Below are 17085 nucleotides of genomic sequence, written 5' to 3'. Positions count from 1 at the left end.
ACCTCCTCCACTCCCGCTGCAGGTGGAAGATGAACGGCACGGAGATGAAGCTGGAGCCAGGTTCCCGCCACCAGCTGGTGGGGGGCAACCTGGTGATCATGAACCCCACCAAGGCGCAGGACGCCGGCGTCTACCAGTGCCTGGTCTCCAACCCAGCGGGCACCGTTGTCAGCAGGGAGGCCGTCCTCCGCTTTGGCTGTGAGGCCCTGGGGATGGGGGCAGGGTGGGAGAAGATGTCCAGAAAGGGCGGGTGACTCCCTCCTGTGGAGGCTGGTGCCCGAGTGCCCGCCTCCTCCTCCAGTTCTGCAGGAATTCTCCAAGGAGGAGCGAGACCCGGTGAAAACGCACGAGGGCTGGGGGGTGATGTTACCCTGTGACCCACCTGCCCACTACCCAGGTGAGCCGGGCCCCTGACCCATGCTTAGACAAAGGGCACAAGAGGGGCTTCTGACCACTCAGCAGAGGAGGGATGGAGTGCAGGTGGTGAGCGACCCTTGGAAGCTCTGGTCCCTGTGTCCCCGGCTCTAGCCCCAGGCCCTGCCCATCCCTTCAGACGGAGAGGTCCCCGAGGACAGGGGCTGTGTCCCCAGCAGACAGCACACCTCGAGGGCAGGAATGAAGTCCCACTCCCCTGAAGGTCTCCTCTCAGGCCCGGCTCAAGGCCTGGGGGCTCTCAGCACAGGGTCTGCACATCCCCACCATGTGGTGGACCCCCTAGAGCTGCCCCATTAGCTCAGCACCGCAGGGTTTCCTCAAACTTCCCATGTCCTAGGCTTGTCCTACCGCTGGCTCCTCAACGAGTTCCCCAACTTCATCCCCACGGACGGGCGTCACTTCGTGTCCCAGACCACAGGAAACCTGTACATTGCCCGCACCAATGCCTCAGACCTGGGCAACTACTCCTGCCTGGCCACCAGCCACATGGACTTCTCCACCAAGAGTGTCTTCAGCAAGTTTGCTCAGCTCAACCTGGCTGCCGAAGGTCAGGGTCAGCGGGCACGGTGGGGAGGAGAGAGCCAAGGGCCAGTGAGCACTGGGGAAAGAGGTTGTGCCCTTGGAGGCTGTAAAAATCAGTGTGCTGTAAGGCTTCAGACCCTTCCCCCAGGCCTCCAAAGGGAAAGGGGGCCGAGGAAGGGCCACGCTGAGCTGTGCTGAGATTCCAAACACACCAGTGCTTGACCTGGATCCTTGTACCTGATCTGCAAAATCCCTCTCTCCCCAGATCCCAGGCTCTTTGCACCCAGCATCAAGGCCCGGTTCCCGGCAGAGACCTACGCGCTGGTGGGGCAGCAGGTCACCCTGGAGTGCTTTGCCTTTGGGAAGTGAGTGGTAGAGGAGGGAGGGAGCAGGCCAGGACACAGCCTCTCGGCCCCTCAAGGGCAAGGGTGGCCTCGAGGAGAGGATAGGCAGAGGCAGAGTCGGTCACCCTGATGGCCCTCAGAGGGTCTAGCAGAGCCCTCTGTCAATGCATGCTTGCAGAATGAATGAAAGAATGTAATTCCCATGTTGGCGCCTCTGCCCTCAAATATCTCCTACAGTTACCCAGGATGCTCCCTGCTTTGCAAAAGAGTGTTGGGCTTCCAGAAAAGCCTTATTTCAAGCACATATAAGAGTAACACATTAACCCTTTAGGACTCATTGCTACCTCAGTCCATTTAGGTACACAGATTACTAATAACTAAAGCCCCTTCGGAAAGTCAAGGCAAGGGACCCGTAAAGACCCAGGCCGCAGGCCACTGCTGAAGAGGGCAGGCCCAGAAGAGGGTCAGAGGTCAGTACGGGGTGGAGACAGGGAGGGCAAGCCGCTTCAAGATACAGGACAGGCAGACCGATGCCACTAGTGAGCGCCACAATCGTTCCAGGGGAGGGGCAGGAGGGAGCCCCACTTCCCTGTCTGCTCTGACCCTACTTGGAAGAAGCCCTCCTTTCCCTGTGTCTCTCTTCCTCTGCTCCTTCCAGGCCTGGGACACCCCCTCCCCTCCCTCTCCACATCCCCACCTGCCCAGCATCCCAGGAGGGCCTCAGAGTCTGGGCGGAGGAGCTGCGGGCACAGGGGAGCCTGCCCAGCTTAGCCCAGCCCCTCTGGCTTTGTCTTCCCTGCCAGCCCTGTCCCCCAGATCAAGTGGCGCAAAGTGGATGGTTCTTTGTCCCCTCAGTGGGCCACAGCCGAGCCTACCCTGCAGATCCCCAGCGTCAGCTTCGAGGATGAGGGAACCTATGAGTGTGAGGCCGAGAACTCCAAGGGCCGCGACAGCGTCCAGGGCCGCATCATCGTGCAGGGTACAGAGCCCGGGACACCCTCTCCCCAGTCTTCACTCTTGTCCCCGAGGAAGCCGACTCAAAATTCAGGGAGGGCACTGGGCAGCCCCGTTAAGGTTTCTTGCCCCCGGCTGGCAGCAGTAGTGGCCAGCGCAGGGCTTCAGGCAGGGCTACAGAAAGCACACGGAAGGCTTTACAAAGATTCAAGACACAGAACAGCCACTGGTACAGCCACAAACTGCCAACTTTCTGGAGCCTGCTTCTCGCCGCAACTGCACCCCAACCTCATCCAGCAGTGCCGATCGCGCCCTCTGCCGTCCGACACGGGAACGGCAGCGCCCTGGGGCTGGAGGCGGCTCCCAGCTCCTTCCCAGCCTTTCTCTCCCTTGCTCCCCACAGCTCAGCCCGAGTGGCTCAAGGTCATCTCAGACAGAGAGGCTGACATTGGCTCCAGTCTGCGCTGGGGCTGTGCAGCCGCAGGCAAGCCCCGGCCCACAGTGCGCTGGCTGCGGAACGGGGAGCCTCTGGCCTCCCAGGTAGGCCCTGGAGCTTCCTCCCAAACACAACCGTCCTCTGCTTACCTGGTCCCCCCCCTTCCAGACATTCCCCCTGCACCACAGGCAGCCCCTTGAGGACAATGAGGGTGCCACAGGGTGGTTCTAGGTGCTTCTTTCCATCCCAGTGTCACATGGCCTCAGGCAAGTCACCTGGATAGAGCGCTGACTGGAGGGTTTAGGGACCTGGGTCCAGGCACAACTCACCACAGAAACACTGTGTGGTCCCCAGGGGGTCATCTCGCCCCTCTGGCTTCAGTGTGCTGATACGCAGGGAGGCTTGGGGCATCTGAGTCCTGGGGTTCCAGGCACCCCTGACATGGCACTGGGCATGTGAGCCCGTCCCCAAGGGAGGGGCAGCCTAGAATCTCCACTGCGCCCCACCCTCCGCGACCCCTCCACCGTGGGCTCTGGCAGTCCTGATCCCCCCGCCCGTCCTGGGCCGGGCTTTTCTGCACAGCCCCGGGTAGAGGTGCTGGCCGGGGACCTGCGTTTCTCCAAGCTGAGCCTGGACGACTCGGGCATGTACCAGTGCGTTGCGGAGAACAAGCATGGCACCATCTACGCCAGTGCTGAGCTGGCCGTGCAAGGTAAGGCCCTGGGAGGCCGAGGATGTCCCCAAGGACACATGGGTGGGGGTTTTTGTAAACACACAAACACTGCAGCATTTCTAAATACACATACCAGACTGGTAGCTCCCCTTGGTTTTCCTGACAGCTTCTGAGTAGAACTCAGGGCCTTAGAAAGCGACTGAGACACTGGACCACGAGCGCCCAGAGGACAGGGTCTCTGGCTTGTTCCTTTGGGGCGTGGATAAAGTGAATGCTTGCTGTGGTGAAAAAACAGGCGGCAGAGTCACTGGAAACCAAGTCAATTAGATTTATAGTTTAAACCAGCCCCCTGAGCTATGTGACCTTTGCAACTTACTTAATCTCTGTGTCTCCATTTCATGATTTATAAAATATGGGCAATAGTAGTCCTGCCCTCAGACAGCTGTCATGAGCAGTAAATGAGACAGAGGTGAAGCATAAAGGACCTGCCCAGTACGCAACCCTGTAAATGCCCAGGAACTCTCAGCTGGCGCTGGTGTTCTCAGCTCGTGACTTGAGCACGTGCAGTCTCAGTTTCCTCATCTGTAACACAGATAAAAAACCTAACTCATCAAGTTGTAGCAAGGCTTGACTAAGATTCATTCATTCACCCAATCTTTATTCAACATCCCCTAAGAAGCGAACACAAAGGATAAGGTGTGCTGCCTACAAGTATCTTATAATCCAGTGGAGAGAGAGAGAGAGAGAATCACGAAATCAAATAATTAAATAAAATAATCTCAGATAACCATTAATGATGCAGTGTAAAGGAAGTCCATTAGAGTGGCAGGATGCAGGTGAGCCAGTTAGATGTGCTGGGCAGCAAGTGACCTGAATGTTGAGAGGGAACCAGCCATGTGAAGGTCTGGGGGACTCCCAAGCAAAACATCTGGCAAGTGCAAAGGTCCTGAGGTGGGAAAAAACTTGGCATCCTCAAAGGGCAAAAAATGGCACAGGTGACTGGAGTATCCCAAGTGAGGGAGAGTGGAGCCAGGCATGGTAGGAGAGGTGGGGCCTTATTTATGTGCCCTCGTGAGGGCTGGACTTCATTCTGATTGCCTAATTGTTTGTAAGAAGATATTCCTGGCTGCTGAGTGGTGAAGAGATTGTGGAAACAAAGTACAAAAATGAGACCAATCAGGGGGCTTTCCAATGGTCCGGCAGGAGTTTTGGTGGCTTGGACCAGCGTGGTAGCAGTGGGGGCAATGAGAAGGGGCTGGATTCTGGATGTTTTGGGGCGGCGTGGCCAGGTGCCGCTCATGGGCTGGCTGCTGAGGGCATGTAAAGTGCTTAGCATGTGGCCAGGTGACGTCTTAATCAAGGGCAACGGGTACTGTTATGACTCCTGGGGTGTTCTCCTTTCCTTCCAGCGCTGGCCCCTGACTTCAGGCTGAACCCCGTAAGGCGTCTGATCCCCGCGGCTCGTGGGGGAGAGATCATGATCCCGTGTCAGCCCCGGGCAGCTCCCAAGGCCGTTGTGCTTTGGAGCAAAGGCACCGAGATTTTGGTCAACAGCAGCAGGTACGATCCCCACCGCACCCTGAGCGATTCCCGCGCGTCCTCGTCCGCCCTGGAGGTGAGCCCCTCCCCGTGAGGACAGTGTGGGTTGGCCAGACCTGCTCTCTCTGTGCTGCAGAGTGACTGTAACTCCAGATGGCACCTTGATCATAAGGAACATCAGTCGGTCAGATGAAGGCAAATACACCTGCTTTGCTGAGAACTTCATGGGAAAAGCCAACAGCACGGGCATCCTGTCTGTGCGAGGTGAGGGATGTGCTCTGGCTGAGGCTGGTTGGCCCAGCCACACAGGGTGCCAGCTCCCTCGCCATCCTGCTCGTGTGTTGCACCTTCCTCCTAGCTTGGCTTTGAGGCTGCCCCAGCATTTGGTTTCGCTTGGGACCACCCCCTATTCACCATCCAGAATCTGCTCCTGCGTCCCTCCCACACATTCTCGGGGCTGCCAGGAGGTCAGGGTCCTGCTGGCCCCACCACCTCTTCTTTCCTGGGGCTTAGGACAAACTCTCTCCCCTGCCCTGCTGCCCCTGTCTGGGCCTGTCTCCTCCCCCACCCGCCCAGGGCCTTGTTTCTCTTGGCAGATGCAACCAAGATCACTCTAGCCCCCTCGAGTGCCGACATCAACTTGGGAGACAGCCTGACGCTGCAGTGCCACGCCTCCCACGACCCCACCATGGACCTCACCTTCATCTGGACCCTGGATGGCTACCCCATCGACCTCGACAAGCCCGGGGGTCACTATCGGAGGGCCAACGTGGTAAGGGCTGAGGCCGGAGAACCCATGGCTCCCCCACCTCCTGGATGGACCCAAGATGTTCCCCTCCGCCCCCAAAGCCTTACCCCGTTCCCTCAGCAGCGCCGTGCCTGGGAAGCTCAACCCTGGATTGATAACTACCCTCCCCTGGTGGGCAGTCCCCTGAATTCTACCTGAAGTCCATGCATCAAGAAGAGGGTTATGGACAAACCTGGAATCCAGACACGCAGCAAGACTCACTCCCTGCTGCTAGTCTTACTGCCCTGCCCCCAGTGCCCATGACATCATTCACCGGGACCATCACTGACGGTCTTCCGTGATGAAGTCCTCAGTGGTACTAAGTGGGACGGAGCTGTCACCACCCACGGAACAAAGAGGAGCACTGAGATGCAGAGAGGTCCGGCCTGGTGTCTCATGGCCCATGGCACTAGCCAGGGCCGCTTCCTTTGACCACCCTGCTTCCTGTCCCCCGTGTGCAGAAGGAGACGGTTGGGGATCTAACCATACTGAGCGCCCAGCTGCACCATGGCGGGAAGTACACGTGCATGGCCCAGACGGTGGTAGACAGTGCATCCAAGGAGGCCACAGTCCTGGTCCGAGGTGATGGGGTTTCCCACCCCAACCCCACCCCTCGGAGGCCAGCTGGGCTAGTCTGACCTTCGTTCCCTAACTCCCCTCGTCTCCCTGAAAGCTGTGGGGAAGGGCTTCTGGCAGAGGAGTCCTGAGCTGAACTCATCCTATGGTTCTTCAAGGGCCCTAAATGAATGTCCTGCAAAGACAGTTTAAAAAATCCATTCCAAACACATCCCAAGACTGGAGAACTTCGCTGGGCCAGGAGTTTTCCAAGGCTAGTGCTGGGAAATCTGTACACATCTCTGCAAGGGCCACTGTGAGCCTCAACAGCCTTGGACCCATGTCCCCCAGCAGGAGCCTCCCCCGTCCTCCACTCCCGCCCCCAGTCCTTGCCTCCCACCAGGGTCTGTTCTCTGCGCCCTCTGCTGCTCCCTCTTGGCACTGCGCCAGCCCAAGCAGGCCTGGAGGAGGTTGGCTCCAACTTGAAGCTGCTCAGTTCTAACCCCGCTGTGCTCTGATCTCTTGGTGCAGGTCCTCCAGGCCCCCCGGGAGGCGTGGTGGTGAGGAATATTGGCAACACCACTGTCCAGTTGAGCTGGAGCCGTGGCTTCGACAACCACAGCCCCATTGCCAAGTACACCCTGCAAGCCCGCATCCCACCTGCAGGGCCGTGGAAGCAGGTTCGGACCAGTAAGTGTGAGACCCCTCCTGGGCCAGGACTGATAGGCCTGGCTGTACGCTGAAGGTGGGTGGCTGGGGGTCCGGAGGGCTGGGATGAGCCTGGAGCCTCAGAGGGACTCCCTTAGGCCCTCTACCTGCAGGGAGCTCCCAGGCCACAGGGGGGACATGGTCACGTGGCCAGCAGGGCTGGGAGGGACTGGAGGAGGAGGGGCCCAGTCTGTGCCCTGGAAGCAATAGAAAGACCATCGCTGGGGCTATGAACACTTTCCTGGGGGCGCAGGCCGCAAGCAGCATCACCAGAGGCTCCAGGGCAGGGAAATCTACTAGTTCCCTGGCCATTCTGAAAGTGGCATTTAGGACTCAGTACATGGCAGGTGCCACCACGAGGGCTGGACACACGGGTGATCAGGCCCAGGGCTGCCCTTTCCATCCAGACTGATGAACGGGGACCCCAACACTGACTCCCTGGTGCCTTGCAGATCCCACTAACATCGAGGGCAACGCGGAGACGGCCCAGGTGCTGGGCCTCACACCCTGGATGGACTACGAATTCCGGGTCTTAGCCAGCAACATCCTGGGCACTGGGGAGCCCAGCGGGCCCTCCAGTAAAATCCGGACCAAGGAAGCAGGTCAGAGTCCTGGGTGTCCCAAAGAGCAGGAACGTCAGGGCACAAACGCAGCCCTCCTTCAGGGAGCCCCGTGCAAGCAGCAGTTAGGCGGCGTTCTGGCCCTGCTCGCGTGCCGGGTTTCAGTCTCCTGCAGAAGAGCTGAGGGAGGCATGCCGGTCTGGCGGGAGCTGCTGCCCCACACAGCCTGTCGCAGTGGGATGAACACTCCCCACCTCCCCACCACCCCCAACCAACCCCTTACTTAAAGCCTGGGCCGACCTTACCACTGCATATGAATCTACAGTTATCTCAAAACCAAATTTTGGAGAAGGGCAGAGTCACATTGGCAGAGTCTGGACTTGAAGCCAGCCCCGTGGGGCGATGCCCTCCCTGGAAGCACATGAGCTTCCTGATCAGTTAGTTAGGCAGGGGTGTGTGCGTGTGTGGCAGGAGGCTAGCGGAGCAGCCAGGGTCTCTAGATCCTTCTTCAGCTTTTTTATTGGGAACAGGGGAACGGACAATCTGCCCAAACCCCCAGGCCAGGAAAGGCAGGTAGGAGTCAGAGCATGAGTGAGGAAGGGAGGGGAGGGAACCCAGCAGAGAGCGGGCAGTGCCCACCCTCTGAGCCTTTCACGGAGGAAGGCCCTGAATGAGAGCCCTGGGACCCCAGACCAGCGACTGGAAACAGGACCCTACCTCCCATCCCCTGGCCACCCAGGCCTGCCCCACTGGGTGTGTCACAGGGTCTGCCTTCCTGTACCCTTAAACATGGTTTCCTGTATGCCCAGGCTTTTTCTATGCCCAGGCTTTTCCTGGAATCATTCAGCATTTAATCTGTACTTCTCCCGAGTTAGGAATTCGAGAAAGAGCACTTCTTTTGACTGAACTTCTTAGAGAGATCAATGAAGGAGGGGAGTGATCCTCACTGTAGGGCCCCAGGAGCTGATAAGCACAAAGCACAATGCTCAGGAAAGACGACGGGCTTTGCAGGCAGAACAACTGAATTCAAATTGGAATGGCGCTATTTATTAGCTATGTGACCTTAGCACGTCACCTAACCACTCTGGGCCTGTCTTTACACTCTGAGAAGGTAATAGTAACACCCACCTCATAGGATCAAACAGGCAGTGTGTTCAAATGCCCCTTGCAAATTACAAGGGCCCAATCTATCGTCCTCAGACCCAAGTGATGAGTCTCCAGTTGTTGGATTCTCTGTAGAACTATTTTGACCCTCAGCCAAGTTACCCCCTGCCAAGCTTTATGATCTGATTAAAAACATTCTTGTTTTAATATCAGTCTTGTTGAATACTAGAGACAATGAGAATTAAATCTGCCACAAAAAGAAAATATAATAAAACACTCTGCAACCCAAAAGAAATATTTTTGCATTAACTGCAAAAACTGGATTATTCCCTTTAATTTAAAGCAAACTGGAATTGGTCTCTGTTAGTTTAAATGACAGGAGGAAAGAGGACAATCATTTATGGAGTATCTAATATGTATATATGCCAGATACCGCCTTGTAATTTTATTCTTCTTACAGCCCTTTGAGAGAAACAGTATTAACCTCATCCTGTGGAGAAGGGAATCTGAGCCTCAGAGAGGTTAACTGACTTGCCCAGGGCAACACAGCTAGTAAGTGGCAGAGGTGGGATTTGATCTCCAGTCTGCCTGACTCCGGAGCCCACATCCAGAGGGATGCTGGAGGGCAAAACCGGGGCCCATCTGAACAGGTGTCCCTGTCCCAGGATACTTTGCAGGCATCAGCATGGGGTTTTTGTCCCCTCACTGCCCATTAACAAGCCACGTCTGTGTCCCCTGGCCCTGACAGCTCCCACAGTGGCACCCTCAGGACTCGGTGGAGGTGGTGGGGCCCCTGGTGAGCTCATCGTCAGCTGGACGGTAAGCTGCAGGGACAGACAGAAACATGCCTCCGGTTCTCTGGGGAGGCCAAGCCCTGCCCCTCCTCCCCAGCCCCCCCAGTCCTGACTTCCCTCGGCACTTGAGCAGCAGGCAGGGAGGACCCAGACAGGGCCACTGCGCAGTCCCAACTTGGGGGCAGACAACATCCTCCCCTCCCCCGGCACCTGCTGCGGGCACCGAGTCTTGGGTCTGCCCCTCTCGGTGGCGGGTGGGTGGGGCCGAGGACGGGCAGGGAAACGCACCCGCGGCCCCTCGCCCACGCCCCACTCTTGCCCCCCAGCCCATGTCACGGGAGTACCAGAACGGAGACGGCTTCGGCTACCTGCTGTCCTTCCGCAGGCAGGGCGGCACTAGCTGGCACACCGCCCGGGTGCCCGGCGCCGACGCGCAGCACTTCGTCTACAGCAACGACAGTGTCCGGCCCTACACGCCCTTCGAGGTCAAGATTCGCAGCTACAACCGCCGTGGGGACGGGCCTGAGAGCCTCACTGCACTGGTGTATTCAGCTGAGGAAGGTGGGCCACCCCGGGCCCCTGCGCGTCCCACCCCGCCGCTCATCCACGGGGTATAGAAGGGGAAAGTGCTGCTTGCACCCCTGCTCATTCCGCAGCCGAGGGTCAGGAGGACCCCTGGGCCCCGAGCATTGGTCTCATTTCTGGTCCTTGCTACCCTGTCCTCCCCTCAGGCCTGGGGGAGGGAGAAGGGAGGCGCTCAGGGAAAAGAAGGGGGCCTGGGGGGTGCTCTGGGAACCCCTGCATGGCCTTCATCCTGGGCCTAGACTCTAAAAACCTAAGCAAGGGGAGTCCTGGTTGGTGGGATACGGGGAGGCTCTGGGAATCCAAACCCATTTTGTATTGGTCCCCAGAGCCCAGGGTGGCCCCTACCAAGGTCTGGGCCAAGGGGATCTCATCCTCAGAGATGAACGTGACCTGGGAACCTGTGCAGCAGGACACGAATGGTATCCTCCTGGGGTACGAGGTGAGCACCGACCTGGGGCTGGGCGGGGAAGGGGCGCAGGGGCTTCATGGCCGGGGCACTCACAGCTCTCTGGTCACCCTCCTGGAATCTCTCATTCACCAACCGCAAACAGCATGCAGTCTATGCGGCACTGGGGGTACAACTTTGCCCAGCCCCCATAGCGGCTGCCCTCCCTGTTGGAGGCCTGGACATAAGTGCATGGCTAGAGCCAGCACTGGAAGCCATGCCGGGCCAGGGGAGGAAGAGCAGGTTCTGGAAGAGGTGTGGCCTGTCCCTTCATGCCAGAGCCTGGCATCCTCGGGGCTGCAGGGGACACATGGCCCCTCTATGTACCAGTTGACTGTCCCGTCCCTGGAGAACTATAGGCCTGGCAGTTTCTGTCCTGAGCCGTGGCCCACGGAGGACCAAACACAGAGGTGCGTGTGCAACAGAGGGAGAGGGAGAGGGAGCATGTGGAGAGGAAAGAAGGAAAGCAGGGAATGCCATTGCCTGGAAGAGGGGCACCGGCGGGCCACTCATGCTGCTGTAGGTCCTTGCCTGCGGAGTTAGCTCTGGGGTTCAGCCCAGTAGGTCGGGCAGGCCCCACTGAGGAGATGACTCCAAACTCTGCCCTTGATTTGGAAGAATATTTCGCAAGTCTTCATATTATAATGACTATTAAAATGGGTTTGTATTTATGGGACAGCCATGGTAGGCTTGCCAGAGGTTGGTGGACAACCTCCCAAGCACAGATATGCATTTCATACCCTTAGCAGAGTCCCCAGGGGCGTCTGAGTCAGTGACACGGGGTTGGGCCCCAGCAGGCCGCGGCTAGGCTGAGCGTGCCGCCGTCCTCCCCACCCGTTCACACGCTCCCGCACTCAGCCTGGGTACTGAGCGCCCGGAAGGCAGAGCACCTCACACTGACTGGTCCCTGATCTCTTGGAGCTTGTGGTCTAGTGACCGGGTTCTGAGCCCCGAGACTGAGTCACGGGGACCACAGTGAGCAGGAGAGGAGCAATGTAGGTGGCCAGGGTCAGCACGACCCTGAGGTCCTGGCTTGACAAGTGACCCTAGGGTACCCCTGCCCCCTCCAGATCCGTTACTGGAAAGCCGGGGACAAAGAAGCAGCCGCGGACCGAGTGAGGACAGCGGGGCTGGACACCAGTGCCCGTGTCACTGGCCTGCATCCCAACACCAAGTACCATGTGACCGTGCGGGCCTACAACCGGGCAGGCACTGGGCCCGCCAGCCCTTCCACCAATGCCACAACCCTGAAGTCCCGTGCGTCTGTGGCATGGGGGTGGGGTGGGCTGGGTGAGGGGTGCCTCTAGAACCATTCTTTCCCCAAAGAGAAGACAAATGGGCTGGACAGAAACAAGGCAGCAAGCCTAATGAAAATAAGGGAGCAGAACTCATGGCCCAGAAGCACCTCTCTCTTCTCCAACCTTTCGGTTTCCATGTGGGTTGTTAACTTAGGCAGCTGTGACAGCATGTTCTGGGTGTAACTGCCATGGGCACCCATCTAGAAAAGGGTTGGCCAGAGACAAGGGAGTGGTGGTGAGGAAATGTGTGGAAGTCTCCCCAACTCTCTCCCTTCTCTGGCAGCTCCGCGGCGACCTCCTGGCAACATCTCCTGGACTTTCTCGAGCTCCAGTCTCAGTATTAAGTGGGACCCCGTGGTGCCTCTCCGAAATGAGTCTGCCGTCACTGGCTATAAGGTAAGGGAGGGATCAACCAGGCCTTGAATGGTAAGGGATGGTCCATCCGCATGTCCGGTGAACACAGGGGACTGCAGTTTATAGCAGGACGGACCTGAGTCAGACATAAGCAAGAAGTTTGTGATTGTGAGAGGCATGGAATACAACTGGTCCCCCAGGTAGTTTTAGCAGAGACTAAGAAAGGGGATAGACGGTGTTCCTGTAGAGAGGCAGGGTGCACGGGCTGGCGATGGACTGGCTGAGGTCTGCACACCCTTCTGGCCTGAGGAGTCTGGAAAAACCATTCAGCAGCCTCCAGCTTTCCCCACAATGAGGAAGGAGCTTGTTCAAGAGCCTGGGCCTGCTCAGTGGGAAACAGGAGAGGCCGGACCCCGTGGGCCCACAACCCATGGCTCCTCCCAGTGCCCTGAGCCGGGGAGGAGGAGAATCAGCTCTGGTGAGTTAACCCACCCAGCTAACCTCCTCCTGCAGATGCTCTACCAGAATGACCTACACCCAACTCCCACGCTCCACCTCACCAGCAAGAACTGGATAGAAATTGCAGTTCCAGAAGACATCGGCCATGCCCTGGTACAGATTCGGACCACAGGGCCAGGAGGGGACGGGGTCCCAGCAGAAGTCCACATCGTGAGGAATGGAGGTGCCGTCTCTCCCACCCCATCCCCCAGGGGTCAGGGTCCACCCCGATGCCTGATGGAGGCTCATTCCCACCCAAGCCAAGCCCAACCGAGCCAGGCCCCAGGGTAAAGGGGAAGGTAGGCAGAAACCAGCGGCAGGGCAGTCCTGGATCTGCCCTGGCACCCCTCCTCCCCAGCACCCCAACGCCCCTGGGAGGTGCGTGCTCTCCTTTCTCAGTGTTAGGGGTGAACACTGGTGACCAGCAAAAGGGAAGGTCCTGCAAAATGCCATAGGAGTAAGGCTGGGAACACCTCCCAGTTGTGCAGGCGGCCCTCTGGGAACATGCTTAGGAAAGTCCGCATCTGGTTGTGAGGCTGGGAGGGCCGGGCTCGTCCGAGGCGCAGCCGACTCAGCCCACACTTCTGCCTGCTGGTTTCAGGCACGAGCATGATGGTGGAGAACTCAGCAGTCGGCCCGGCCCCTCCTCCCGGCACCATCCTCCCCCACTCCCTGGCGATGCTGGTCCTCATAGGCTGCCTGGAGCTCTGATCTCGGCACCCCTCCCTCTGCCACAGCCGGACACCCACCTCCGATGGACACAGCCAGCTGGTCCCCGTCCCTTCCTGATGCCGAAGTGGCCCAACACTGTGCCTGAGAATGGCTGGTCTTCAATACCTACTTTACACAGTGCCCTTTTTGCAGGAGGTAGGGTATTTCATATTCTGCCACAGGACAGAGCCCATGCAAGGATTTTTTTCTTTAAATCAAGAGGCACAGGGCTAACTTCCATGATGAGATTGAGCCCTATGCCTGGGCCCTCTAGGGTGCCTAGATGCAAGGAAAGGCCAATGGGAAGGAGGAGGTTTGACCCTGTATGTGCACATCAGTGAAGAAGGCACCCTGGGACCGCAGACCCTGCCCCCTGCAAGCAGAGTCCTCGGCCTGGTGGGAACTCCAGACACAAGCAGGCTCAAGTGGGACGAAGCGCTAACCCAAGCATGCCCTGGTCTAAGGGGCGGCCAGACCCTGGAGCCAAGGACACTCCTGGTTTCTCAAGGGGCAGCCCGGCTGGACCCTGACATTGTCCTGGACGACTCCTTAGAGGCCCCTGCCACCTGCCAGGTGGCTGAGAATAAGTGTCCTGATGTCTGAGGCCAGGAGCCTGAGCCCCTGCAGCTTTGGGGGGGACAGCACTCCATGCTGCTGGGGGTGGGAGCTGAAAAGGCTTTGAGAAGCTGTGACACCTGGTGGAAAGGGGCGCCAGACTTGGCCTGAGGCACAGTCACAATCGAGGTGTCACCCTCATAGCCAACACTGCCAACCCGGCCCTGTCACCCCCAGAGTGACAGGAGCCACTATATGTGGCTGGGTGACTAAAGGGCTTGTCTTGGGGAGGTGCCCCACCCAAGACCCATCCCACAGTCTCCCCAGGATTGGCCAGGAGACAGGGTAGGGGTCTGCGCCTACTGCTTCCTCCAGCTTGGCCTGCAGGCCCCAGACTCCACCCTCCCGGCACTGACTCAAGCCAGGGGAGAAATGCAGCATTAATCCCGGGTCCCCAAGTCGGGAGTCTTCTGGGAATGGCAAAGGATAACTGGTCCTGCCTGCTCCCAGGAATAAGCTGGACCACCTGGCAGGACTCGTCTCCGGCTGCCTCTGACGGCTCTTTGGCATTTCCCAGAAGAAAAGGGGTTAATAAATGGGACCGCCTACCTTGGGCTCTGGGTATACCATCAGTCACAGAACGTCAGAGCTGAAAAATGCTTTAGAGCTCAGCTGGCCCAAGTCCTTCCCTTTACAGATGAGGCAACGGAGGTCAACAGCGTTAGGGATGTCCCAAGGTCACACAGCCTGTCCTACCTTCCTGTTCCAGGCTCTGTCCAGAAGGAGGCTGTGCTGAGCGGCCACAGCCCGTTAGGAAGGGCAGTGGGCTGTGAGCATTCTGCTCCAAGAGGTGCGGGTGGGTGCGTGCCCACGGGGTGAACAGCACGACTGGGTCCCAGCCCAAGACGTGGGCAGACTCTAGGAGACATTCCGTCCTGAGCCTAGTTTCTGTAGTTTACAGTTAGAGCTCTATTTTGTTATGATTTTTTAAACATTTAGGTCCTGCTCTATTTTCCTGGCAGGTTTACATTGTTTCCCATTCCAATTTTTAAAAAGGTAAGGTCACACTTCTCTCTGCCACCGCTGTGCCCACCACCGGCCCCGGGCCCGGGCCTCCCTCCCTGCAGCTGCCTCACCTACTCCTGTCCCTCCTCCCATGCCAGGTGCTGGCGGCTCAGCTAAGCCACTGTTCTCCCGTCAACGGGGATCCCCCACTTGGCCTGGCATCCACCCTGGGCCCCCATGGCTGTGACTTGGCCTGGACCAGCTCTAACAGGAAGGGGATGCTCAAAGTAGGACACCCTCTGGGGCTTAGGGGAAGGGGAAGGGGACAGGGGTCTAGACTAAATGTGGGACCAGAGTGGGCTGGTCTGGCACAGGACCTAACCAGGGAACTGGAGGCTGCTGTCCCCAAGTGTGCCGGAGGCAAAGATACTCCCAGCTAAGTCTCCCTTCTGATGAGGCCCATTAGCAAAGCAGAGGAAGGCAGAGCCTCTGGGAGGCCCAGGAAGGGCTTTTAACTAGGAAAACTCAGCCAGGAAAACCTAACCCGGGCAGGTAAGACCTGTTTGGAGGATACAGAACTGTCCTCAGGTGGATGTTCCTGCAGCCCGAGACCTCGGGTAGGGCACTCAGTGAGGGTTAGTAAGACAGCGGGGACCTGAGGACGTGCCAGCTTGTGAAATGGCAACAGCCTCTTGCTGAGCCTTGTGCAGGAGCTTGTGAGGAGGCAGAAGATGAGACCAGGGATACTCCCAGAGTCCCTTCCTGCCCAAGGGGACTCTGATTGTCATCTCTGGTCAGATGGGCTGAGGCTTGCTCCTGCTGTGATCATGACTCGACTTTGGGCCTCTCCTCTCGGTCACACCAAGCCCCAAGGGCCACAAAGGGGAAAGCCACCAAGTACTTTACCCACAGCTTAGTGGCCAGTAAGTGCCTTGAGGACTAGGGACAGAAACAGCCTGCACACCTGCTCAGGGCTGGGGAGACATGACAGTCTCTCCATTCTGTGCACACCTGGGCTCAGCCTCCAGGGCCCTCTGCCCCTGGCCTTGGCTCCCGGGTCCTCACTGCTCTGTCTGGATCTATACCTACCCTCGAGGGGAGGGCAGCTCTCAGACAGAGTCTCAGGGCCCAGCAAGGCCAGGTGATCTACTGTCATTCCAGGCACCGATGATATACACGGTGTCGGGGAACAAGAGGGGCACGGGGTGGGGGCGTCTTTCCCTTCGATTAAGTAACAGGAGACTGAGGTTAGGCACCAGAAAAAACAGTAATGAGACCCTGGAATAAGTAAGAGGCTTTTTTTGTTTTTTCAGGACGTTGAGTAATTTTGACAGCTGTTGCTCTGGGATCTAGGTTAGATGATGGCTGGGTGGCGGGGGAGAGAAGCTCTAAGGGTCCTTCCATGGTGGAGACTCTTAGAGTCAAGCGGTGCCCAGCACAGGAGTTGTCTGGGAGCTCCTGTCTGTTGTGGCCCTGGTCACAAAGGTGGAGGGCCAACCCCTGGGCCTTCTCTTCCTGGGATACACTGCCTCTTGGCAGGCCCAGGAGCCATGTACTCCACCCTGGGCAAGAGTCCAAGCTAAGAATGTTTCTCTCTCTTCATCTCTTCCCCAGCGGAAGGATGCTTTTCTCTTCCTGGTCTCAGGAGTGACCAACTGGGCTCCTCTGGGAGGGAAAACAGTATCCCCAATTCAGGTTTGAGGCCTGCGTGTGCTGTCCTGTTCCCCCGGGTCAGACCTAACCTAACCCGGACTGCGTCCCGGGGGTGAACAAAGTTGCCAGACAGGCTCCTGGAGTGACGGGCATTCATAAGGGACTCAAAGAGCTCCATGGAAATAGGTGCTGGTAGCCGTGGTCACAGGCTTTGGGAGGGCAGGAAAATAAGGGGAAACTGGAGGGGGAAAAAATGGGTCAGCTAGCTTGGGCCCAGGAAGCCCGGTGCCTTTCGATGGGGCATAGCCTGCCTTGTCCCCGGACTCCAACTTACCCACCACATTTAGGGTCTGCACAACAGAAAGGCTCACACTAGGCAAGGGCAAGGACTTCACTGGACACTGACTGGACCCACTTTTCGTTAAAACGGAACCCCTCCCACTGGCCTATTGTCTGTCTCTCTTGTACTTCTTGTAACTGTAGTTATTTATTGACTCTGGTAGCAACAGTTCTTAAATAAAGATGGCTGCTCAGCCTGCTGAGGCAGGGGGCACCAGCTGTGGGCGTTTC

At 58.1% G+C, this 17085-nt stretch overlaps 1 protein-coding gene and 1 long non-coding RNA gene across 2 annotated transcripts in view; one reads left to right on the top strand and one right to left on the bottom strand.

Moving 5' to 3' along the window:
* CNTN2 (contactin 2) overlaps positions 1-17073 on the top strand; it is a 29649-nt gene extending 12576 nt beyond the window's left edge. The window contains exons 4-23 of the mRNA XM_036909705.2: positions 23-198; positions 302-397; positions 773-982; positions 1223-1322; positions 2105-2280; positions 2659-2795; positions 3274-3403; positions 4774-4924; positions 5040-5167; positions 5500-5675; positions 6152-6272; positions 6777-6935; positions 7406-7555; positions 9366-9436; positions 9738-9972; positions 10323-10435; positions 11512-11698; positions 12023-12135; positions 12607-12775; positions 13193-17073. Coding sequence (XP_036765600.2) covers positions 23-198; positions 302-397; positions 773-982; positions 1223-1322; positions 2105-2280; positions 2659-2795; positions 3274-3403; positions 4774-4924; positions 5040-5167; positions 5500-5675; positions 6152-6272; positions 6777-6935; positions 7406-7555; positions 9366-9436; positions 9738-9972; positions 10323-10435; positions 11512-11698; positions 12023-12135; positions 12607-12775; positions 13193-13302 — 2908 coding nt within the window. The 3' untranslated portion in view covers positions 13303-17073. The remainder of the gene's footprint in view (positions 1-22; positions 199-301; positions 398-772; positions 983-1222; positions 1323-2104; positions 2281-2658; positions 2796-3273; positions 3404-4773; positions 4925-5039; positions 5168-5499; positions 5676-6151; positions 6273-6776; positions 6936-7405; positions 7556-9365; positions 9437-9737; positions 9973-10322; positions 10436-11511; positions 11699-12022; positions 12136-12606; positions 12776-13192) is intronic.
* Positions 4712-6142, bottom strand: LOC118924687 (uncharacterized). The gene is made up of 3 exons (XR_005029711.2): positions 5884-6142; positions 5020-5154; positions 4712-4883 (listed from the first exon to the last, which is right to left on the bottom strand). It is a non-coding gene; the product is annotated as an uncharacterized LOC118924687 (long non-coding RNA).
* Positions 17074-17085: the final 12 nt, after the last annotated feature.

This window comes from Manis pentadactyla, chromosome 9 (genome assembly GCF_030020395.1).
Source record: "Manis pentadactyla isolate mManPen7 chromosome 9, mManPen7.hap1, whole genome shotgun sequence".
Classification (NCBI taxonomy): Eukaryota; Metazoa; Chordata; class Mammalia; order Pholidota; family Manidae; genus Manis; species Manis pentadactyla.
This window is presented reverse-complemented; position numbering and strand designations above follow the sequence as displayed.